Raw genomic sequence first — 25,043 nt, 5'->3', positions numbered from 1 at the left:
GAAAGATCCCTCTTCAAGGTCTGAGTCCTACCCAAATCCAACTTACATACTCCTGCTGAGGGCCTTCTCCTGCTTAAGCAGAGCTTGAGGACAGAAGCAAAAAAAACCAGAGTGGGCTGTAAAGGTGTTGAGCTAGCTGAAGGCATCACTTCATGTCCATTGCTGTCCATTGCTCTTTCTGTGCCAGCATCTCAGCCACGGTGAGAGAACATGAGTGAAATATTTGTTTGCCTCTGGACCCCTATCAAAGGTCATAAGCAACCTAGGACATTCTACAAAAGGAGGAAATTAAAGCATGCTCCTTTTTTTGTCATGTAGACAAATGATTTGGGAATTTCACAGATTTCACACAGCAGATTTGAACATATTGGACAGTCCAGGAAAGGGACACAGCACACAGCTGCTGAGTAAACAGGTGGATTTTAAGATACTGGAATTCCTCCTGGCAAGCAGACCCAGCTGGCTTAGGCAAAAGCTGGCATGGACCAAGGATGGTGGACAGAGAGGCTCTAAGCAGTACTCAGGCTTCTTCTGTCTTCAGGAAAAAGCCAGTGCTGAGACTCAAGGGAAGAAAAGAAGGATGGTAAGTAAGCCCTGTGATTAGAGAAGCCCTGCAGTAGATTTTCCCAGGAAGACAGTGAAGTCTGTGATGCTGGTTGTCTTCCAGAGTGGGAGATGTAAGCAGCTGTCAGGTGTGCAGCATGATGGAGGCTGCCCTAAGGAGCCCATGTGGACAAGCTGCCCTTTGTTATGATATCCTCCAGACTGGGAGGAAACAACACTGCAGCAAGCTCAGTGTCCAATGGGAAGCAACTTCCCAGACAGCTTCTTCCCTGGAGCCTTGGCCAACGTGCCAAAATTATAGTGGAGGTCAACTTGTTCCCCTGTTGGCTCAGTAGTCTGGGCTGGGAGACCTTGGCAGTCTTTCCAGGAGAGCAACAGAGGCAGAATGTCCCAGTTAGGATCATGCCTTTGTGCCCTGCACTAGCATGGTAAGAACAAGCTCCCTGATGCAGGTGACTCAGCTGGCAGCATTGTCTTCCACAGCCTGCTTCCCAGACCACAGTGCCCTGTCAAGAGCTGTCCCCTTGGAGTGGTTTGAACAGGACAAAACAGCACATACAACCAGAACCCCTTGTCTTAGGTTACAATATAAGGTTACCCAAAAGTATGTATTCTATCATCATCTTCATAAGCTATTAAAAACAGGCAGGGCAGTGTTCCTTATCTCCCTCATGACTCGTCCCAGCTAACTCCAGGGGTTATCTTCTGTTAATGGACCATTGAGTTGTATTGCATGACTGAGACAATTACATCATCCCTTTGTGAGATGCTCCACCAGGGGGAGGAACTAAGCATTCATACCTGAATATAATCTGAGGTTTGGAACACCAAGTCAGTTTTACCTACTGAATTCCCATAGGACAAGAGCTCCATAACCTTCACTGGACCTTCAGAAGACAATCAAACCCTTCTACAGGATCACTGCTTCAACAGAACCACGTTTCACTGCAAGAGAACTGCAGCTTCCATTTAATTGGACTACTCCCAATACCCTGACCAACAGGGTGTCAGGTTGTATTCTGACTCTGTCAGTATTTCTGGATTATTGTATTTATTTTAAATTTCCAATTATGTGTGTTTCTGCCTTGGGATATTCTGTAGGCTTGCTTTCAAACAATAACACCCTCCAGCAGCAACAATAAAATGGAAATTGATGAATCTGGGGAATTGCTGTCTGTTCTAGTGCTTGGATGGAGCTGATGGGTAACATCTTTGCAATGTGCTCACCAAGATCTGCAAACTTGATGCCCTGATTCAATCCTCACTTCTGGGGTGCCTTCCTGCTTTGGTCCAGCCTACAGCAGGCACAAAGTTCTAGTTCTGGTTCTTCTGCCTTCCTTGGGACACGGGCAAGAGCCACATCACTTACTCTAGCTCCTTGCTGCCTGCACAGTCCAGCTATCTTAGAGAGGATTTGCCAAAAATTCTAGAGGGAAGCCTCCTGGAGCTGCTCTGCCAGCACTAAGCTCTCTGGTTGACATTGCTGCAGCACACTCACTATTTTGTCTTAACACTGCGCCATGGTGGCATTGAGTGCAGACTTTGCTCTCAGAGGTTTTGTTTTCTCATGAGTGAGTGACCTTTGCTCTGTGGTGTTTCTGATTGTGCAGCTGCCCCAGTGCCCTGCAGGGAGAGCAGTGGGTGATGCACAGTGAGCTCGGAGCATGGGCACGGCGGGTCATCGTGGGACAATGTGGCTTCTTCCCGTTGTTCTCCTTTTCCTTCAGATGAGGCAGACAGGTAGAGTGTTTGCTTTGACTTGGCTTTGTGCTGCTTTGCCTCAACCATGCAGGTAGTTGTCAATATTTTGATAATATCAGTCCCTGCTTTGCAGGGCAGGGGACACACATGAACACCTGGTAGTTCTGCTGTCTCTGCCTTGCTTCCCTTTGCCAGCTGCAGTGGAATGATATCCAGGGCTGAGGCATGTGGGGAATTCCATTTTGGACTGGCAGTTGTGTCAGTGTAAATTATTGGGTCAGTGTGTTGATATGTAGTATTTTCAAATGCTCAGAACAATTAATGGGCTATTCTTTATGTTCTCAAGGAATGTGATAATAAATAATCTTTACTAACTATTGATAAGCTACTGGGGGACATAATGAACTCCACAATGTTTAACAGTGTGGAGGGGAATGAGATCCCTACCCCATCACCCACTGTAATTTTGTACATCTCCACAAAATCATCACATCTCCACTTGATACATCATCACATCTCCATTTGATAAATCATCACATCTCCACTTGATACATCATCCTTCCTCTCCTTCAGGTTAGACCCTGAGATCCTCTCTACAGAGTAAGTTTATGAATCATATTGCGGACATGATGCATGCCTTGTGCTTTAATTTTCTGTTGTCTGTGACTGGAGACAACTGAACAAACACCTGAGTCATCACCATTACAAGAGCTATGAGTTAGACCTGGATTTTGACATCCCAGAGATGAGATGGGAGAGGTACTTAGTGGGACACAGGGTGCCCTGTGAGCCTTCAGAATGTTTCAAGGAAAATGTCATATAAACATGTCAGAAACAATTTTGAGTTCACTTGTGTGCATTTAATGTTAAAATATAGACTAGAAGTTGCTTTACAAAACAGAGACGGAAGATAACTTCTATGAAAGTAACTGCAAAAATGGCAGAGTTTGTTAATGAAGTAAAGATAAAGAATAAGAGAATAAAATTAATGTATTTTTCAAAGAGATGCTACTTCTAAATCCCCACAAAGCCCCAAAGTGTTTTAGGCATGTATCAAAACTGTCCCAAGGTCAGGGAAGTACAGGACAATTGATTAAAACTGTGATCTTTCATGACCTGACCTTCAAAAGCAAGTGTAAAAGTGCCTAGCTCTATATAAAGAGAATTGTAAATGTTCTGACATAAAACCAAAAAAGCTGAGGAGTAAATGCAATAAGATAAACATGATGTGAAAATCAAGAGCTGGTCTAAGTATTTGAATATTGAAAGAAAGACAATGAATATTAGTCTGTGCCCAATGAAGAAGAAACTCTTTCTTCCTTAAGGTACCAAATAACTTGCACCCAACAAGGAGGAAAGAAACAGCTGAACTGCACTATTCAGGAAAAAATCACATCAAATTTCTCCAAGGGAAAAATCACATCAATTTTTCCCAAAGACAGCATAACAGGCTGGGTGGCTGCAAAACATGGAGTAAACCTCAGGTCTCTCCTTTAAGGGAGGATTCTAACATCATTTTATCTGGAACTTTTATTGCAGCAGGAACATCTGTAAGTTTGGTGCAAATCTGGTCAAGAAACTGTGCTACTTGATTGAAAGGTTATAGCAAGTGGGAATCTCCACACAGGTGGGCCTGAAGACCTCTGACACAGTAACAGGCAAGACATAACAGAGTGTTTTCTCATGGCTTTTTTACCTCTTTCCAGACTGGAAGGACTACCATAACTTGAGATGAGCATTCAGGAAGTCTTGGGAAACTGAAACACTGGTCCAAGGTAAATAGAAGGTAATTATGTAAACACAAAAACAAAATTTCACCTTTTGTTCCACACCACACAAACACAGAAATTTGTGAAATATGTAATAAAAGCAAGACTTCTATGCTTTCATGATGATAAACATCTAGGATAAGAAGTAATGAGATCCCATCACTCCAAGGGCTACTCAGATAGATATTAGGAAATACTTTTTAGACATTGTAAGGCTCATTAACGAGTGCCTTAAGCTGTGTGGGTGAGCTGTGGAATCTCATTAAGAATCTGTAGGAACAGGTTAGACAACATCTTTAGGACCAGTTTACTTGCTCTTGCACTGTTAGAGCCAGGAAGAGCTCTCTCACTCTGCCTGTGACCTTGCAATACCAGGACTGAGCTAAGGTAGCATGAACCATATAGAGATGGAAAAGGAATATTGCAAGGGTCTACCAAGAGACCAATACCTCATTTGTTATTGATGCTTTAGCTGTTGGTATTTTTTGCCTCTTACCCACATCAATGTTCATCTTTGCCTCAGTGCAATGGTTGTTCTGGCAACCCTTGAACTGCCCTCTGAGAGCTGGAAAACACAGCATAAGATGTAGAATAGTAGCAGTCAACCAAATGTTGACAGCTTACCATTTTATAAATAATAGTACAACTATTGTTATTAGTAAGTCCTTTTGCAGGAGTTGTATTGTATTTCCTAAAGTGATGGGGTGTTTGCCTAATATTTGTGAGCCAGCTTTTATAAGCTGATTGTGCTTTTATGAAGTCACCATGAACGTGTAACCTGCCTGCACATTTGTCTCCTTTGCAGTCATACCAAGTGATGCAAGGTCAACTTGAGAACTGTGAGCAGTTCTGAAAAACTGGAGATGCAGGAATCACGTGTTCCTGTGCTGCTGGGTACATCCTGGGCAATGACAAAACCTGTGGTTCTGTATGTACAAAGCACATTTATAGTTCATTCTATGGGACACATCACATCTGTACCACATTTAGGAAGTGCTGCTTTGTTGCAGTGCCACTGTAGCACAAAGGATAATGTTAGTTGTTCAGGCCTTTCACATGGCTTATTTGAGCTGTTGATAACAAATTTAGTAAGATCTTAGCCAGAGGACACAATTTAAGTAACATCAAATTATGCAACTGTGAGGAATGTGTGGCAGCAAAAATAGCTGAAGAAAGTATTCTGTTCAGTTGGGTGTGTTCTCCAGGGGACTGCAAAATCCATGTCCCAGCAGGGGGAAAACCATATCAGAAACTGGTGATTACAGCAGGGCTCAGATTCCTCTTCTCCCAAAGACTGAAACAGGTCTTTCATGCTATGGAGGATTTTGTTTGAAAGTAACAGGTTAGATTTAATTGATAAAAATTGGTGTCTAATTTCAAGGCCTCTGGGATATGTTGAATGCCTACAGATCCAAGTAAGTAGAAATCCAAGAAATTTCTCCCTTTACAATATACAGTTCACAAAGACCATTATCAGTAGTAACATCATGTGACTGAGTTATATTTCACTTGCTTCTCCTCAAAGACCACTTGTTCCATCTGGAAGAAATACAATCTGCCGTTCTCTTTTCTTCTAACTACAGGTTTTCTGCAGTTAACATGTGGCAACTTAAATACATTAATAACTACTGACACTGAATTTAATTCAATCAGTTTTGCCTTCAAATTGAAAGTTAAGAATTACAAGTCTTTGTTTATTCTTCTGTGTCTAATATATGTTATAATACTCTTCATAATTTAATGCCAAATTAGTATCATAAACTTATGATTCCAAACATAGAATACTTTTTTTTCCAATAAAAAATGATTATTAACAGCAGATACATAACAATAATTATACCAACAATGGAAGATATTTAACTTTTATATACTTTGAAAATGCTGAACCCACTTCCTGATACTCAAAATGGGTAAGTTTTAATACAAATGAAAATTATTTTCATTTTTCAGACATTCCAATCTTTTTGCAGGTGCAAAGTTTTTGTTAGTGTCTTGAGAAATCTAACAGAGCCAAACCTGACAAGGACACATGCATATCTAATTGGATTGTAAAAGGCTATTACCTATCTGTAACTCTAAAGGCTGCTTTTGTCTGAGAAACCTGTGCTCAGCAGGTTTCAATAATTGTGGTGAAAACCAACCCAAGATGCAATGGAAACTAGATGTGCTTTCCTGACCATAAAACTATTCTTTCTACCAAGGGCTCTGTCACACAAGCTCTGCTGGATGGCACTTCAGTGACAGAAATTGCTTTCAACAGCAGCTGTGTGTCCCTCTGCTCTACAAGGTTCCTTGCCTGTCACTCAGCTTGGAGCCTCAGGCACAGCACAGGCACCATCCCATACAGGAATGCAAGACCACAGTCCTCCATTTTCTATACATTGGCTTAAATCAGGTATTTCTGAGCTCTGGTGGAGGCTGGTGAGATCAGCTGAGCATCCACAGAGTGTGTTCAGTGTTCTGGATAGGGGCTCTTGGCTGTCAGCATGCAAATCATGCTTCAAAGTCCCAGCACCACACATACATCAAGCATTTTGGTTTTGCCTTTGCAGTCCAGTTCCCACGTGGGGCTCAGAGATCATGAACTAGATGACAGAAAATCACAGATGCCCATCCTGAAAACAGGAATCCATTGAGGCCTCGAGCAGACAATTGGAGGTCACCAGGGAGGGTAGCACTCACCCTGCATGTCCCTGTGGCAGGAAAGGAGCCTGGACTGGAGCTGATTTCTCCTCATCATGCTCCTCCAGCCCTGCTCCCAAAGGGCCAGGCTTCCCTGGTGTCAGCATTTTGGGTGGGTTATTCCACTCCCCTGAGCACTGCTCTTCTGCACAGGTCTCCAGCCCCCAAGGATCTTGTGTCTCCATTTCAGCATCAAGCAAGTGCTGGGAGGGGGAGCCTAGGGAAGAAGTGGATTGCAGGTATGGGGTTGTTGATAAGTGCTCCTCATCTTGTCCTTTGCTACAAAAATAAGAAACTGTCCCATGTTTCATTCTCCATATGTGAGACACTGAATTCTAGCAGAGCTTTTCTTACCCTCTTGTTGCTCCTCACTGCCTCATTTTATCTTTTGACTAACAGTGAAGTACATGGCAAAATTTATAGAATAGACAGTTTCTTTCAGGTTGGCTTGACCTAGTGTATTTTATATATGTTAGAAGTCAAACATAAAGTAGTGAGTTACATGGGCAGGTAAGGGTGAGCTAAGATAGTTAAATTGGTTTAATATTACAACTTTATGCAACTTCCTGTGTTGGCCAAACACTGAAGAATTCCAGATGCCTCATTCAGATATTAGCAATAACTGTTTCAACAGCATGTAGATATTATTCTGGGACTGTTCCATACTTGAAACCTCAAATATATTATTTAATATTGTTGGTTATTAAAAAGTAGTTTATCACAAATTCTAGGCACTGAAAAATAGGGTTCTGAGTCATAAAACTTGTACTCAACCTACCAGAGTAAAGAAAAAATTGTAGTTGCTTTAATTCCAATTGCCTGACCATTTAATTCCCAAAAAGACTTCACACAAATTGAGGAGGACCAAATATATATGTGAATTTGTTAATTATTGTATGCAGAATGTTCAAGTTCTAAAAGAGAATAAATATCTACTTTATTTTTAAGTCTGACTATATTGCTCTACAAATGAGGCAAAATTCTTCTGTGTTGAAGACACAGAAGAATTGATCATGAGTTCCATTGAATACTCTAATGAGGCTCAAAACATTTTATCAAAGTTTTCATTGAAAGCACCATTCTGATTGAAAAGTTCTGATTTTCTCCTTGCTCTAAAACCTCTCCAAAGTGGGTATGAATTGCTATAGCTTCAGGATACAGGACTAGTCAATTTTATTTGTAGAGCACCTTGCCTATATAGAGTGCAAGAAACTTTGATACCTTCTATTATTGAGATGCCCTAGACCTGTTGGTATTGTTTTATTAGCAACTACTTTCATTATCTGACACAGGGATGGCAGTCAGGGAAAGGTAAGAGCCATTGCACAGAGTGGCAAAAATACTTGGCCATGCTGAATTTGATATACAAACTTTCAGCAGCAGCACTCTCTTTCTCAAATTGGAGAAACCTATCACATTTTCTGAGGATATGGTCCCAGCATGCCTTCCAGAAGATTTTGCTTGATATATTCTGATGAATTGATTGGAAATGTCAGTACCTTTAAGAACATGCTTGAATGTGCATGACCAGTCAAAAGAATGAAAGCATTTCAAATCCTTTATGTGGACAGGGACATCTGTAAACTCACTCTCCATAGATAGCCTGGTCACAGAAAATGTATTTTGTGCTGTTAGGATAGATGGAAAGCATGTCTGCCATGAAGATAGAGAAGATTCCCAGAGAACCCAACAGAAATGGTGTTTGCTTTGTTACAGGTATCATCAGCTGGGGAGAAGGGTGTGGGAGGTGAGAAATATGGGTAAACACTCACTTGTTAATTTTCCTATCCTGGGTGAGAATTGTTTTGACATTCGATAAGCCAAGTTGCCTTGGCCATCAGGTCTGATTCCTAACTAATATTTTCTTCTTTTTTAACATGTTGCTAAGATTCAGACCATTTGTTCTATATTTAAGTGATGATACCTATTTATTCCTGAGCTAATACCTGGTTTTCAGAAGGTGGGCCTGCACTTCCTGAAGAGCTTGCTGGTTTCAGATAATGACATTTCTTCAAATGGTTCAGGAACTCTTCTGCTCTTGCTGTTATAACTTCAATTTGTATATTGGAGGCTTTGCCTTTGTGGATAAGCCCACCTCCCACTGCAATGAAAGTTGGAATTGCCTCAATGTTTCTGTGGCAGTACATGCTTTATAGAGACAGGCTGCACTAGGATAACATCAAAGCAAGACAGTGTCGGAGTTGGACAGCATTTTAAAAGCTTCTGAAAAAGCTACCTGATTTTCTAGATCTATAAACATGTATACAGAAAAAAAAAACAAACCCAAACTAGAAAATGCAAAACCCACTCATATCTGGAAGAGTCTAATTAACTGAGTGAAATGAGTTGTTAGATGAAGTTCCTTGAATTGGAAAGGCTTGCTTGCTGTCACCAAAATCACTGCTGTTCTGATAGCTTCCTGCTTTCTTTCTGAGCTATTGTTTTCACCAGCATTATTGATATAATGATTTTGGCTATCAAATAGTGAATGCACTGCCTACCCTAAAAATTACAATATTGTTATATGTTATTATTTATATAAAGTATTGTTCAAATTATTTACAACTGCAAAAAAATTAAATCTGCAAGAGAAACCAATATTTAAAGACTAATAAAAGTCTAACTCTCCTATCATCTGAACCTGACATCCTCTGCCTTATTTCAACCCAGAGAAAAAAATATTTGTTTTGCAGCCAGTTCAGTGACATGTAAAAATTGTAAAGCAGATATTGAGATATTTGAGCCTCTACAGAAAAAGTACTCTGTGTTGTACTCCAGAAAGTACATCAGTGTATATTTTGGAAGAGAGAAGAAAGATAATACAAATTGGATTGTGGCATAAAATGTGCAATATTTTTCTCATTTCCTACCCTCACCATATCCGGTTTTCAAGTGTGAAAGTTGGGGGTGATTTTTATAATGGAATTTGTTGATCAGTTTGAAAGGAAGAGCAGTCAAGTTTGTTCTGCAATGCTCACTGTTTGGTTTTCCTGTACAAACTCACAAACACCACCCTGGATTCTGTCCCATTTGCATTATTTCCCTGCCATTTTTCTCTGACACGTTCTGAAGTTCAGGCTGAAGATGAACTCATTTCAGGAGTGACAGTGCATTGCAATCATGGTGTTCATGCCACAGACAGAAGCTCAACCCCTGATGGCTGCATGTCACTCCCTGACACCACTGCTCCAAAGGATATAGCCCTGTTTGAATTCCCACAGGGCCTCCTTTGGAACATCTGGCTATAGCTCAGCCCCAGACCATGGAGAGAGCCAGGGAACAGCGAGCCATGCTCCATGTGTGCCAGGGATACAGGGAGGCCATAGCACAGGGCTGGCACTTGCTGACACATTCCCTCATTGCCATCCATCTCTCCCCTCACCCAGCCCTCCATGACCACTTGTCCCAGTTCTGCAGCACTCCTGGTTTATTAATAATCAATTACAGAGGGCACAGACACCTGTGATGGGCTTTGATTGCTGCCTTTAGCTCAACATGCATTCAGAGGAGTCAGTCATCCCAGCTTCTCCTTCCTCACCTCCCAGTTTGCATTGCCAGGCATGAAACACCATCATCAACCTCCTCAAATACTCAGCACCAGATAAGAACAAATTCTGTCTGCAGGGCCACTTACCACAGCTGCTTAATTGCACAGAGAACTGCAATCCTCACTCAAGACACATAGCCAGGCACAGATCATCAGTGCTCTGCCTCTTTGGGTCTGCACAGACAGGATGGAGTTTTAACTGAATCATCCTCAAGGTGTACTCTGAAACTTGAATGAGCTTTTCTTTTGCCATCCTATTTCAATATGGATGGAGGTTTTTTTCCTGTCATAAATGCAGAAGCCAATCTCCAAAGCAGTCCAGCAGTGTGGCAGTTGCACAAGTCCACAGAATCCACGTCTCCCACAGCTTGGAAGGCAGGTTGATGGCAAAAGCCAGTTCTAGCTCCCAATTACCTATGTCTGGGCTGTGGGTTAAAGATGCCAGGTGCAATCTTTGCACTGATGCTGCTGAGGTCATGTTAGGACTTCCCTCCTGCTGAATCTGTTGCAGAAGGAGTGACTGGTTGGTCAAAGGTTAAATTACAGCATCTGTACTTAGCTGCAGGGCTCCATGTCCTCAGTGGAGAAAGACAAAGGAACAGGAAACTGTATTAAAAAGTCTAGGTAAAGTCCAAATGCTGTCTTATCTTTTCATTGTCCACTTCAGACTGCATCAGTGTTCCAGGAGTTTGCCAGAAAAATCTGCTGTTTAGGTTTCTCTGAGAGCCATCCTTAATAATTCTTATCCTGAACTCCAGGTTAGAACAATGGGGAATGTTACCAGACAAAATTGGAGGGGTGGTGGAAAATCTTCCTCCAAATGGCACAAAGTGATTTTAGTTCATTTTTCACACAGGATGAGGGGATATTCCTCATCTCAGAGCAAAATTAAGCATTTTACCAACTCCTCTCACCTATCATTGCAACTAGCAGCTGAAGTGCAATGATGTTGTCTGTGAATGTGCTCTGCCATGACCTGGTTCTTCCATAACCAGTTTTTTGGGTTGGAATTTTGATAGAGAAAATAATTTTAATATTGAAGTTGAGGAAAAAGGCAAAGAAACATGAAGGTGTAGGTAGAGATACAATAAAGGAATATTAATAACACATATATAATATAATACATATAATAATATAATTATAATATTATATATATTAATATAATAATAAAGGAAATATTAACAAAAATTGCTTTTTTAATAATATAGGCACAGAAAATGTCAGAGTTTGCATCTATAAAGATCACAGAATCATAGGAGGGCTTTGGTTAGAGGAGCCCTTCAAAGATCACCTTGTATAACACTGCCTGCCATGGCTAGGGACACCTTCCACTAGACCAGATTGCTGAAAGCCCCATCCAGCCTGGCCTTGAACACTTCTGGGGATGGAGCAAATGTCAGAGGAGTTCCAAGGTGGATTTTATTTTCACTGCCAGACCTTCAGGACACTTGCACATCCTTGAGGGTAGGCTGACAGTCTTGTTGTGAGTGCAGCACCCAAAGCAGAAAATCAGAGCTCCCTGGGGTTACATTCCTTCTCCTGTTCTCTCCTGCAAGGTTTCCTGCAATCTGTAACCAAACCACAAAGAGCGTGCTGATATTCTTTTGAAACAGCCACAAGTTCCTTTTGCATTTAGAAATGCTGATGCACTTTGGATTCGGCAAGAAAAGTTGTTTTGTTTTCCCTGCAGGTGGTGAACAGACCTGGCTGATCCAAATCCAGGTGTTTAGCTGAAATCAGTATTAATTTTAGCTGCACTAAGCAGCTCACTATCTGAGCTATGCATTTCCAAAAAGACATGTGATGGGTTACTCAGGACAGCTGCCCTTGGCACATCATGCTGCAGCAGGGCTGATGGCCAGCCCATAGCATGAGATGAGTGGCATTGACATGTCCCCATCCCTGCCCCACCACTGCCCCATCACTGCCCCATCACTGCCCCATCACTGCTCCACCACTGCCCCATCACTGCCCCATCACTGCCCCACCACTGCCCCACCACTGCCCCATCACTGCCCCATTCCTGCTCCACCACTGCCCCACCACTGCCCCATCACTGCCCCATCACTGCCCCACCACTGCCCCATCCCTGCCCCATCCCTGCCCCACCACTGCCCCATCACTGCCTGGGCAGCAGATCTGCAAACCCACTTCCCCCGAATTGCTGCACTGGGCAAGGAATAATTTCCTTGTGAACCAGTTTCTAAAGCAGGACTAACTCCCTCAGCTACTCCATCCTGAGGAGCTGCAATCTGCCTGAGGCTCCATCCTGGAATGAGGAACCCTTCCAGAGGAAGGCAATCCCTAAGCAGGGCTGCAGGAAATGGGGTGCAGGACTCCATAATGAAATAGATCACCATATGCTCACTGTGGCAATTAAAGGAAGGAAAAAAGAAATCCTCATACTCTTTATAAAGAAAAACATGAGGAAAGGACTGCCCTTTTAAACCTCTCTGTTTATGGAGTTTTCCATAGAAATATGAAGTTAAAATGTAAACCTGTTGCATTGATGTCAACACAGAAAAAGCAAAGTCAGTGTCATACGTACTGAGTGCACTGTGTCCCATTCCCAAGGACACAGCTGCTCAGTCAAGGGACATCTTTTGTACAAAAGGGTCCCACAGTAAGAGCAAAAATAACCATGTAAACTAAGATATTGTAAGAATACAGCTTCTGAATCTGTCTGTTATTAATATTAATCCAATTTGAATGACAAACTTACCTACAAGACATAGTTGACATAGGTTTTGGGTTTGTGAAATGTAAACAGTTTCTTTTTTAAAAAATTAAAAATCTGCAGATCCAATTTTTGTGCTGGGTTCTGCAAAGTCCTGTGCTGACACCAGGTGGTGACAAATTTTTCACGCTGAAGGGAGCCAGACTGGCTGTGCTGTGTATGCTTGGGGTGATATTCATCATCATAAGGGAAAAGGCAATTAGTGCCAGGCTAGTGGGGCCCTACAGCAGCAGCCTCACTGGCAGGTGCTGCCATGGGGATGGACAGCCAGAGCTGTGTGGAAAAGCAACACAGCCACTGCCATGCAAGGGGAGAGGGGTGAGGTGAGCCTCCACAGTGACTCCTGGGCACAGGAGGAGCTCGCTGAGCCCCCAGCACCCACCAAATGTGAGCACTGGTGACAGCTCTCCCTTCCCTAGCCAAGAGAGCTCTGGATGGGAGAGGTGCAATGGGGCTTGGGGCCTCAAGGGACTGAGGAGAGCATGGAGAGCTCCTTTACTGAGGAAAGATGGACACAGTTAACCAGAGGATGGGAGGCTGTCTTAATTAGTTCTGCAGAAGTATCAAGAGAGCAAAACAAATACATAAGGTCATGAACTGGCTGTGAATAAAATTAAGCTTAGTATTAGAAGGGTTTCAACTCCAAATTAACTTCTGGAACAACAGCCCAGCAGTAACTGCAGGAAAACCGTCCCACAATGGAGTTTGAAAGTGCAGGTTGATTATTTGCTGCAGGTATGGGGCCTGTGATGTGAGCTGTAACATCAGCTCTGGGGTGGCAAGGACTGACCTTGGTGAGGGATGTGGTTTGCTTCCCTCATTGGCTTCAATACCCACTGAAGCTTGTTTGCAAAGGTGAAATTGGTGGGAAATGAAGTTTTATTTGTGGATTTGCCCATGGATGTTCAGATCAATCATACTTTGTTAAAAAAACTGCATACTTCAGTAATAACTGGGGATTTATGATATGAAAACACAGAATGGTCTCAGTAACTCAGATTAAATAAGAAACCACTCTTCTTCTCACTGCTTGTTGCTCTGAGTGTAGCAATGGTTTCCTGCTCTTCCCAGCCTGTTCTGGAAGCCCTGCAGCAGCCCTGCCATTGCATGCCAGTGGATTTATCCTTCCTCTTGTCCAGGGCTGGGAAGCAGGGTCACCCTGTCCACAGGGTGCACAGCTCTGCACCCAGAGTGTTTCTGTCCTCTCCACACCTAAACCTCCTTCCACTGACTGCATATGTCTGTGTGTCTCTGTGTGCTTGGAATCCTGACATCAGGAAAAGTTTTCCATGCTCCCCTTCATGGCTGGGGATTACAAACCTAAGACTGGAAAAGAAAAATGCCGTGTCCATGGAAAATCATGCTTGTGGGCTTGGTTGCTCCAAAAGCTGATGGGATTTGCCCATTGCAGCTATGCCTTGGTAAATGTTTAGTGGGGACATAACTGGTCCCTGAGGTCATTGCCCAGCCTGTGCTTTGACAGGGTACAAAGAAATGTTCGTGCTGTTCCTCTCCACCCTCGCTGTGTTACGGGAAGCGAACGCTGCAGCACGGGAGGAACATCCAAATCTTGGAGCAGCTCTCTGTGGCACTGGCAAAGAGCCTCACATGGGAATGGAGAGAAGAGGCACTGGTGCCATTGGTTTTTTTGGTTTTGGGTGGGTTTTTTGGTTTTATTTCCCCATGTGTTGACATTGCAGCCAGGATTTGCCCTTAGAGGTTTTGTTTTCTCATGAGCAGCTGGACTTTAAACTTCAACATCTCTCCTGCAGGCATTTCCCACAAGAGCTGCAGGAATGCAGGCAGGCACCATTAAGCTCAGAGGGTGACAATGGCAAGGTGCTCTTGGATAATATTCTTCCTTCTCTCTGCCCTTTTCCTGCAGACTGAGCAGGCAGGTATGGCTTTTGTTTTGTCGCATCTTTAATTCTGATTCGTGCTACTGCTTTTGTAAAAACACCAGTAACTTTGTACCTTGTATAATGTTTACTTTGTGGCACAGAGTGAAATCAATGAAAACAGTCCATTCCTTATTTTCTCTAATTTTCTGTTGTTTATTTCATGCAGCTAAGTGAAAACTGCTGTAGGTTAATGGACAATATAGTTTTGAAGTACCATCATTTATGCCAGGATAGTATTTTGTCTTTCCTTACAATTTTTAGAGTGTTTCAGATATTAAAGAAAATTTTGTTTTATATTTCTAGTTGCTGCTGAAATAAAGATAAGGGAGTCCTGTGAAAGAGGCCAATATGCATGCTTGTTACAGCTTGAAGAAATTTATGGTTCTGTATTAATCCTCCATGGTTTGTCAAAAACAAAAAGAAGGGGAAGCAAGACAAGGAAGAAAAAATGGTGATCTCTTGAGAAAGTCAAAACACCCTGCAGCAGAAGTTCACAGCCAGCTGTGCTGGATGTGTCAGAACCACTGCATGGCAGAAATATATGATGGGGGTCAAGTATCATTTCAAATGCAGAACAGAGTCATGAAGCTTTTCCTTTTTAATATTGTGTGCCAGTCAGCTGCTTATGAGATATCTTTCAAAAAGATAACTAAATATCTGTACACTGTTTCAGAATAATTTTGTTATTGCCTTCACTTTTTCCAGTTCTGTGATTATTGATTAGTTCAACCAGCAGTGTTGGGTCCCCAAACACTGTACAAAAAAGAGAAAAAACCCCTGAATATTCCCTGCCCCCAACACATTTACTTTCCAAGCACAGAAAGTAACACACAGTCTGACACACACAGTCACACATTTCTTCATGTGGAAGACAAGGCTCCAGCTGCCCAGCTGGCAGGCAGTTTTTGATGGAAGTATCATTTGCAAAGAGGAGTTTTAAGATCTCTTGACTCTGGTGTCTCTGGTGTCTCCTTCTCTTCACTCAAATCTGAAAGATGACAGTGTCTTCCACATAACAGTGGTATGGGATACAGCCCTCTTAACTATGAGCATTGATAAGGGGTAGTATTTATGTACTCTCCTTAAGAGAGAATTGATTGAGAACTCAGCCATGTCCTTCTCAGTAAAAAAAAATAAAACTTGCCATGAACTAAGACTGGAGAGCGTCAGTTTGGATCCACCATCATAACTTAATCCAACTAACACTCACTTCTTCCAATGCATCTGAAACCCCTATGCAGTCTCACAAAATAACCTCTACCTTTTATAATAATGTTTTCCCCCTTTCCCTGGCTGTGCCACTACCCTCTACTCTGTATGTCTCATGCAGTAAAATAATGTGCCAGGAAGGGCTCCAAATTCCCCCTGCTTGGGAGAAAGTCAGACATTCCCCAGAAGTAAAAGGTCACAACTCCTCAGCTGAATTTGGGCTAAGACAGTAAAGCTCTTTAAGTATGTAAGTTTTATGTGGCTTAAACCCCAAATCAATCAAAATTATTTATCTTTAAAAAGAAGGTAAAAGTATATAAGGAAATTAATCAAAATACTTATGTTAGTGTTTTGTCATACAATGTTCCAGTATTTATATCAGCTGCTGATGCAAACAGTGTTATCAAGAGACAGAGACGTGGCAGTTCCCTGCTTCTGGAGGAGGTCCTTCAAGGCAGCTTGGAAAGGGAATGTCTAGAAGAGAGATGTACACATGAAGAAGCAAGAGAAGTATTTGAAGATGATGAAATGCTGGTAAGTATTTTTTTTTGCCAGCATGCACAATAAAAACTGCTGTCATGATCCTTTACTTATGAAACACAAGACTGCTTCATTTGTTTGGGTTTCTCTCCCTGTGAAATCTTTGCATTTGCCATCTCAGCAGGTAGCAAGCAGGTGTCTTCCATGGTAAAAATGGAAATGAGGAGGTCAGCTCTGATATTTTCCAGATCCTCTCCTGAAAATGACATGTCATGCATGCTCCTTATATTAGTAAATCATGTGGCTGCTGTCCCATCCTGACCACACACAGAAATACAGCTTCAGCATCCTTTAGGGACCAGGAGGGGCAAAGGGGTGTTGGTCAGCAGAAGAGCACCTGGAGGGCAGCACAAAGGAACTCCAGCCAGTAAATTGTTTTCACCAGTTCATCAGCTCAAACACCTCTATGCAAATGCATGCAGCAGGAAAATAAATGAGAGGAATTAGAGCTGTGTGGGACACTGGAACAGGTTGTCCAGAGAAGCTGTGGATTGAATACCCCAGCCCTAGAAGTGTTCAAGGTCAGGTTGGATGGGCCTTTGAGCAACCTGTCTAGTGGAATGTGTCCCTGCTCAAAGCAGGAAACTGGAACTAGATTAATTTTAAGGTCCCTTCCAACCCAAACCATTCTGTGATTTTATGACTGGAACAGAGAGACTGAATGCCCCAGCAAGTAGTGAGACCTGTAGAAAGAGGCTCACTTGATGAGTAGCTGCAAATTCCTTTGCACCAGGGGCTCTCTGGACATGCACAGATGGATGCTGGGCTCTTTATTAGAATATGGATGGAGTGTTGCTTGCAGGGAAAGCAGAGGAAACAGCTGTAGGGCTGCCCATGGGCAGCTGTGGTGCTCTGGGGAAGGGAGAGGTGGGCAGAGGTGTCCCCTAGGGGAAAGCAGCTGCAGGGTGAGCTGCAGCATCCCTGCACAGGGATGTACAGGGCACATGGTGGGGGTGAGCAGCAGTGTGCCCCAGCTCTGCTCTGTGCTGCCACTCTGCCCCCAGCTGCACCTGCCAGGCCAAGTGGGATGGGACAGGATGGGGTCACTTCCCAGGCTGCTGCACGCCACAGGGACAACACAGACAGTTTTATCAGGATTTATCAGCATTGCTAAAAGATCCAGCTGTTCCTCTCTGGCCTGTAAAGTGTTTCTTTTCCTTTACAGCTTCTTAGAAACAATAAAATAATCAGTTGGCAAAGCCCCTCCCTTCTCATGCATGTTTTACTAGCAGGGCAGAAATTATAGCTGTGCAACTTTGTAAACTTTAAACAATTGTATATATTCTCTCATAACATGTTTTTGGTTTAGCAAAATATTTATGACATATTACATTACTTGAGAATTAAAATCTGATTCCTTTTCTTTTTTTCTCACAGAAAATATTTTGGGATATCTACTATGGTAAGCTGGCCTCTTGATTTCTCTCCTTTATAGTACTGTCACTTTATGAACATTATGATTCAGTCTAATACTGGTTTTCTAAGAGTTTATTCTATGAGAAACAATCAGTCCCTCTTTGTCATGTCTGCAGTAAAACAGAAGGAAAATTCTTGATGTGAAATAATTTTTTAAAAGTAATATACAGGAAAAACCATTTAAAGCTGCTAAAGCAATAGAAGTAGGTGAGTAAAGGTTATCATAGTAAATAAGCTACTTCTTTTCCTGAACCTGAAACAGCCTGGGACATGTGAAAGTATGTTTTTTCTGATACAACAGAGCAGCACAATTTTACCAGCAAAATCTTCCAAATACAAAATTAGCACTTAAACCTGAGCAAGATAAATAGATATTAAAAGCTACTGAGCTGTCCACAAACTCTGCACACTGGGATTGCATCATTCCCTGTCACTGCCAAGGCAAGAAACAAATCTGTAGAAGCTGATGTAACTAAATGCCACCTGAACAAGGAGCCTATGGCACCAGCTTATGGTGACTCTGCCTATTCCCTCTCTTTTTTCTGTAAGCTTCATCCCAAGTTTACCTCTTGTTTTTAACTTAGCTATTATTAATTTCTAACCTTTGGTTTAAAGAGTGGATAAGAAGGTGGCAAACCCAGCAGTCAGTAATAATTTTTCTGCACAAGCCACTGAATCACTGAGTCCTGGGAACCATTGCATAGAAGAATCCCATCAGTGCTATAAATGTTATGAAGAATGATGCTAAATATCTGGCATTGTGTTACTTCTGTGAGGGTGGGATTAATTTCTAAATTGAGTCATTGGATGTTTGTACTAAGCATGTCATGCAGGCTTCCTCTCGTGCCTAGGAAGAGAGAAGGGCAACCAGTTCAGAGTGGTCCCTGCAAACAAGCACAGCCACAATCAGGACACAATCAGGACTTCAGCCTCAGGAGTGGCTTTCTTGCTGTAATTAAAAGCCATATGTTCTGTCTCCTTTCCAAAGAACACCAGTGTGTGTTTCCTTCTCTGTGATGTCTTCTATAACATTTTAAAGAGTGTTGCCTTTGATAAGTGGCATCTTTCCTCCTCACTAAACAAATACATTTTTTCATCCTGTCTCCCAATTATCTCATTTTCTGAACCTCTGGTGTCCATATGGCTTTCCCTTGAAAGTCCTGAGTGCAGTGGATAAATCTGCATTGGGAATAAAAGAGGGCTGGGCAGAAAGGCTGAGCACTCACCTGATTTCTGGGTCACCCACCAGCTCTGTTTTGTACTGCTCCACCTTTGTCCCTTCAAGTCAAAACTGAGGTAGTGGCATCTTGCAGGATGTCTGCTGTCAGGGCACTTTGCCTGAGGTTACACTTGCACCCAACCCTCTTTAATCAACAGTATAAACTTAGTCATTGATAATCTCTCTTTAAACATCACTTTGCAAATGTTTTGTGCATGCCTTATGGCAGTCTGATCACTTAATGACAATGTCATTGGAGACATTTTTATTCTGTGATGTTCACTGATTTCCTCTAGGCCTCTTATCCTATAATATTATTAGATTTAAATAGTTTAAACTATTTGCTCTTGAAAAATGTGTGTTGTTTTTTACTTACCACCTTTTTATATTGCTGTGTGCCTACAGTTTAATTGTTCCAGCAGCTTGCCAGTAACAGAAATCAGGCCAACTTCTGTATTTCCTTGAATCCTCTTTTTCCTCCTTTAATAAAGCCAGGTGCTGGATTTATTTTCTTCCCAGCATGCATTTCAGAGGCTTTAATCCATCTAACTGCTTCAGGCTGCAGGGGTAATCCTTCCCTAGCTCCATCTCCTCAATTCTGCCTGCTCAGCAGTGCAGGTGAGATTCCCCTAATTCACTCAAAACCCTCCCTGGAGGCAACATTTGGCTTGGATGTGCTGCTGGCATCTGACTGCAGATGGGTTGAAGGTGATAGCTTTTTCAGCCTGTATTTTAATATACCTAACATTCAAAGATATGTGTGCCCATAGCCTAAGCAGATTGGGTTTGGTTTTTTTTCCTCAGTAGCTGGCAGAGTTTTCACTTTTCCATCCCAGAAATCAGCTAGGGCAGCTTGCTGACTGAGTGAACTTCTCTGACAAGGTGTCAATTTATAGAAAGGTTGGACCACATGTCCCAGGTTAGGCTTGCTTACTGATAGCCTACATCTACAGTAAGGAGCTGTTTCTTGGAGCATGTTCTCAAACTGCTTGGGAGTCATTCCTGAGGGCAGCTTGAAGGGAAACTGGCAGCTCTGCCTGGTGCTTTCCTCACAGTGAGGACACCCTCTCATTTCAACATTCAGCTCATCAGAAAGAGTGAGCTTGCTAGTGTCTGAGCTGCTGCATGGTAGTTGTGCAGATATATAAAAGTTACATTTCCTCCTATTTTGGTGTTGCTGTCCACTTGCTCTACAATTTTGATACCAGCTTTTTCTATCCTGTGCATATCAATCTAACAGGGGAGACTTAAAACACCAGTATTATATTACATTTGTAAAAAAGTAGGAACTGTAACTCAGTCCTTTTCCCTGAATCAGAGCATCCATCCTTGAGAAGGAGGCTCTGCCTCTCTGGCAGGGGCAGCAAGAATGCCTCTGGAAGCAGATTTGAGCTAAAATGACCCCTGAGGAGCAGTTCAGTGACACTTAGCCCATTTCCTTCCAAACTGCTCTCGCAACACTTGTCTGCACAGCTCATGGGAGCTGTGTAGTTTGGGATCAGTGGTGCTGGTGACTCCTCCCTTTCCATTTCTCCAGGTGGCAGGAGGTGCTCCTCGAGCCCCTGCCAGCACAACGGGGTGTGTGAGGACAGCATCCGTGGCTACACCTGCACCTGTGCCGAGGGCTACGAGGGAGAGAACTGTGCTTTTGGTAAGGCACTGCCCCCTTCTGAGGAGCCCCTCTCCCCTTGTCACAGGCTGTCCCCATGAAACCATGCACAGCTCTCCCATGATGCCAGATACCATGGTTTTGGTTAAAACACACACTTCTGGGCAGAGCAGGGGTGATGTGTCTGTGCTGCCTGTCTACAAAACATTATGGCATCCTGAGGTTCCACGGGCTGTCCCTGTGCCCTGAGCCTGCCTTCTCCAGGGATGCAGCAAAAGGGCTGCACCCAAAGCCCCTCAGGGTACACCCCAGATCCAGCCCTGCCACTGCACTGCACTGCCTGGCTGCTGGTCCTGCTGTGCTCCCAGGTGTGTGGCCTGAAGGACCAAGGCTTCCCAGCCACCCTGGTGCCTCTGAGGCCACACACACCCACCAGACAGTCCCTCAGGACAGGACTCCAGAAAACAAACCCTTTCCAGTGGAAGTAAAAAGCATAAAGGAAAACAGATGCTTTCTGGCATGGGAAAACCCTGGGCCAGCTATTGCATTTTTGTATCTGCCAGGTTCTGCTTTCCAGGCCTTACATCAGTATTTCTGCTGGTTCAGAGGTCCCCTGGGGTGGGAGACGCCCTGGCTGCAGCAAGGCAGGGTCATTTTCTGCATAAGGGGTGTGACTGTGACCAGCTTCTGGGGGAGCACAGAAGGTGACACAGCTTGGACCAGTGCTGGGAGCTAGATCATCTCAGTATGAGCCTCAGGCAGACATGTTACACAAGAGTTTTTGCTACCTATGAGCTAGATCAAATAGCTGTTGCTTTGTGCTAAAGATTTAAGTGTTTGCTCAGCTATGAAAAGCTCAGCTATGAACATGTTTCAAAGTTCATAGTACCTTTCTTTCTTTCTTATCTTTGGTGACTGATAATTTAAACAAATGTTCAGAATGAGAGCTATGGGTTTGCTCTTCCTCAAAACCAGAAGCCTTAGCTGCCTTCTTCCTCAAGCAATATTTGTTTTCATAACATGTGCAACAGCTCCCCTTGCTGTAGATACTTGGTGTTTTGTTTAAAAACCCATGGCATCCTTTCCCAGAACTCAGGGGTGCAGTGCCTGGTGCAGTGGTAGTGGTAAATACAACCAAGCCACATAAAGTAAACAAAAAATAAAACATAGAGGACTCAAGCCATGAAAGAATGCTCCATGTTTTTCCTCTGCTTGTTCTGTTTAGCTAAAAATGAATGTCAGCACCAAGCAAAGGTAGGATGTGATCACTTCTGCTATCCAGGAAGCAATTCCTACCGCTGCTCCTGCGCTGATGGCTATGAGCTGGGCAAGGATGAAAAACAGTGCATTGCACTAGGTAGGTGTGAGCCTAAAGCAACATTACTGGGTAGAAAAATGAATCTAGGAACCAACACCCAAGATGCCAAAGTAATGATAAAAGAAGGGCTATTTGATCAAAACATCTAAATTTTAATCAGCAGAGAGGACTTGCACCACCCTACATATCACTCACTGGAGCAGGTTTTCCACTCCTGTGCTTGGTAAAGAGTAATTCTGCTGAACACCTGTTTGCTTGGGAATGAGATTCAGTTGATTCCCATCAGGTGATCAATGGTCTGATAAATTAGGAGAAACATTTGCTGCCATATTAATTAGCTTGAAACAGTAGCCCTTTTTATTTATTCAGTCTCAGGTATCTCATTCAGTTTCATCCCCTTACAAAGAAGGTCTACCAAAAACACAGTAGTATTCTTAGACCTGTGTCTGTTATTAGCAGAAGTGGAGCAGCCAAATCAGAGTTCAGCTGTAGAGCCACACTTTTGGTGGTGAAAGACATGTGCACACTTCAGGTGGGCTTTACATCAAACTGGCTTAGTTCAGCCTTGTGGACTAAGCCCCAGTCAGCTGTGAGAGCATGTCATGTGTGCACCTGGAAGGTGTCCTGTGGTTTAGCTTCACCTGAACAGAATCCAGTGTGTGTGACCCTAACCCAAACCAAGCAGAAGAGTGAGAAATGCAGATAACCAGGCAATCCAATCAAAAAGCATTGTGTTGTTTGAACCAGATGAGAAAGGCATGTGTCCCTAGAGTGACAGCTGTAACAAGGAAATCCCAGGATTCCCCTTGTCCACACTGGACCACAGCTATCAGGTATTTGACACAATTTGAATACAGGATACAAAGATGAATGAGCAAGCTGTGCTAATGGTTGGCTGGAGAGGAAGCTTCATTTCACTAGTGCTAGGCACAGTGAAACCTGGTCACTACAAGCCTAACACAATGACCAAAAATGTTCAGCCCATTGCTAAACTATTATGACTACAATTGCCAAAAAAATTACTCTAATCTTCACCAGCTGAGAAACTGTCATTCTCCTTTTCCTTTGTGCAAAAGCCGAACCCCAAAGCCTAGGTGGAACAGTAGGGCATTTGTGGGTATTTGCCATCTTATAATAACACAGCATGAAGTTTTAACTTTTTCTTTTGTAATTCATTTGTTAGATGCATGTGCATGTGGCAGACTTCAAGACAGTGACAACCTTATAAGTGAAACCAGGAAGAAAAATGATGAGCGATTTCCTTGGCAGGTATTCCTAGCAATTCCTGAAACCCACCACTTACCCTCACATGGACAGTGCTATCTGTTGCCTCTTTGCATTTTCTTAGGCACTGCTGCTAAACTCAGAAGGGAAAGGCTTCTGTGGAGGAGTGTTGCTAAAAAGTAACTTCGTGTTGACCACAGCAGAGTGTGCCCTTCTGCACAGCCACTTTCAAATCAGAGTTGGTGCTGGTAGGTAATCCAACACATTTTTTTCTTGCTGCAGAACATTTCAGTATTGACAAGCTAAATTTTAAAAAAGCTTACTAAACTTCTTGCTGCATAAAAATATTGTTAAAGGGAGCAAATATGCTGTTATTTCATTTAAGCACTTCGGTCAAGTATCTGAGCTAAAACTACAGCTACCCCACATTCCCCTTTACAAGGCAAGCAGAGACAAATGCCTCCTGACACTGAGTTCAGAACTCAGCACCCAGAGATCAGTTAACATGGTGGATTTACTGGTGGCTTTAGCTTCGTGACAAAATTCAAGTCAGAGCTGAGTATTTATCCTTACTGCTCAAATTATTTGTGCTCCTACCAGCACTAAAAAGCTGCCAGTGTATTATTCCTCATTTCCCTTCACTGGAGATGTTTTGAGGAAGAGTGCCTTTAGCTCCTCTGCTGCAAGTGTTTTTCAGCATGATGAGGCACTTGCATGCAGCTTTCAGGTCTCTGATAAACTATTGCTAAGAGCAGTGAAATGTCATTGCTCCACAGGGCCAAATGGAACAAGGGGAGCTGGGAAGAGAATACAAGTTAGAGAGAAGCACATACACATCCGGTATGACGAGGACACTGGAGAGAACAACATTGCACTACTACAACTGGAGGAGCATGCTGAGTGTGACAACCACCACCTCCCTGTGTGCACCCCTGAGAGAGACTTTGCTGAACACGTTTTAATTCCAAAACTGCCTGGTACAGTCAGTGGCTGGAGAATGGAAGGGGATGAACTCCAAGGCCAAGAGCTGCAGGTTTCATACCTTCCTGCTGAGGACTGCAAACAAATCCTCAACATCAGCCTCACCAACAGGCAGTTCTGTGGGCACCTCCAGGAGGCTGTGGACAAACCCCTGGCTGGAGGCAGCTTCCTGGTTACTGAGTACAAGGGCACGTGGTTCCTGACTGGGATTCTGGCATCCTGGCCTCTGGAAGATACTGACTGGGAAACACTGCTTTTCACCAACACTGCAAGGTATATGATATGGGTTAAACACAAAATGAAGTAAGGCACACACAAACACAACCAACTCTCAAGCACCAATCATTGCAAGGAAACATGGATACAGCCAGCACCATCTGACTCTACTATTATTTGCAGCAATGGAAGTTGCAACATATATTTAACTCCAGTTTATACAGAAAATCCTGTTTGTCTTTCCTTCTGCTGACACACAGTACTGTCAAAGTCATGATACAGTAAACCTAGTTATTGAACTAAAAACTGATTTAATTTTAAATTTCCTAGAAGTGTTCATCCTGAACCTCAAAACATGTTGAATATTTTTCTGTGATTTTAGATGTTGCTAGAATGTCAAACTTTTAAAA

General features: G+C 42.9%; 2 protein-coding genes across 2 annotated transcripts; both read left to right on the top strand.

Moving 5' to 3' along the window:
• Positions 1 to 2,176: 2,176 nt before the first annotated feature.
• Positions 2,177 to 8,563, top strand: LOC306798176 (coagulation factor X-like; the record flags this gene model as incomplete). The annotated part of the gene is given in 8 exon segments (XM_079298095.1): positions 2,177 to 2,304; positions 3,805 to 3,815; positions 4,840 to 4,884; positions 4,888 to 5,051; positions 8,094 to 8,175; positions 8,357 to 8,463; positions 8,465 to 8,475; positions 8,478 to 8,563. Coding segments are annotated over 8 exon segments (582 nt in total). The 5' UTR covers positions 2,177 to 2,228.
• A 6,110-nt stretch (positions 8,564 to 14,673) lies between these two features.
• On the top strand, positions 14,674 to 24,955 carry PROZ (protein Z, vitamin K dependent plasma glycoprotein). Its single transcript, XM_079301715.1, has 8 exons — positions 14,674 to 14,898; positions 16,481 to 16,644; positions 18,028 to 18,052; positions 20,823 to 20,936; positions 22,120 to 22,251; positions 23,396 to 23,481; positions 23,561 to 23,684; positions 24,213 to 24,955. The coding sequence occupies exons 1-8, from the start codon at positions 14,832 to 14,834 to the stop codon at positions 24,722 to 24,724; spliced, it is 1,224 nt and encodes a 407-aa protein (XP_079157841.1). The 5' UTR covers positions 14,674 to 14,831; the 3' UTR covers positions 24,725 to 24,955.
• Positions 24,956 to 25,043: the final 88 nt, after the last annotated feature.

The sequence above is a fragment of the Erithacus rubecula genome, assembly GCF_903797595.1.
Source record: "Erithacus rubecula genome assembly, chromosome: 1".
Lineage (NCBI taxonomy): Eukaryota > Metazoa > Chordata > Aves > Passeriformes > Muscicapidae > Erithacus > Erithacus rubecula.
This window is presented reverse-complemented; position numbering and strand designations above follow the sequence as displayed.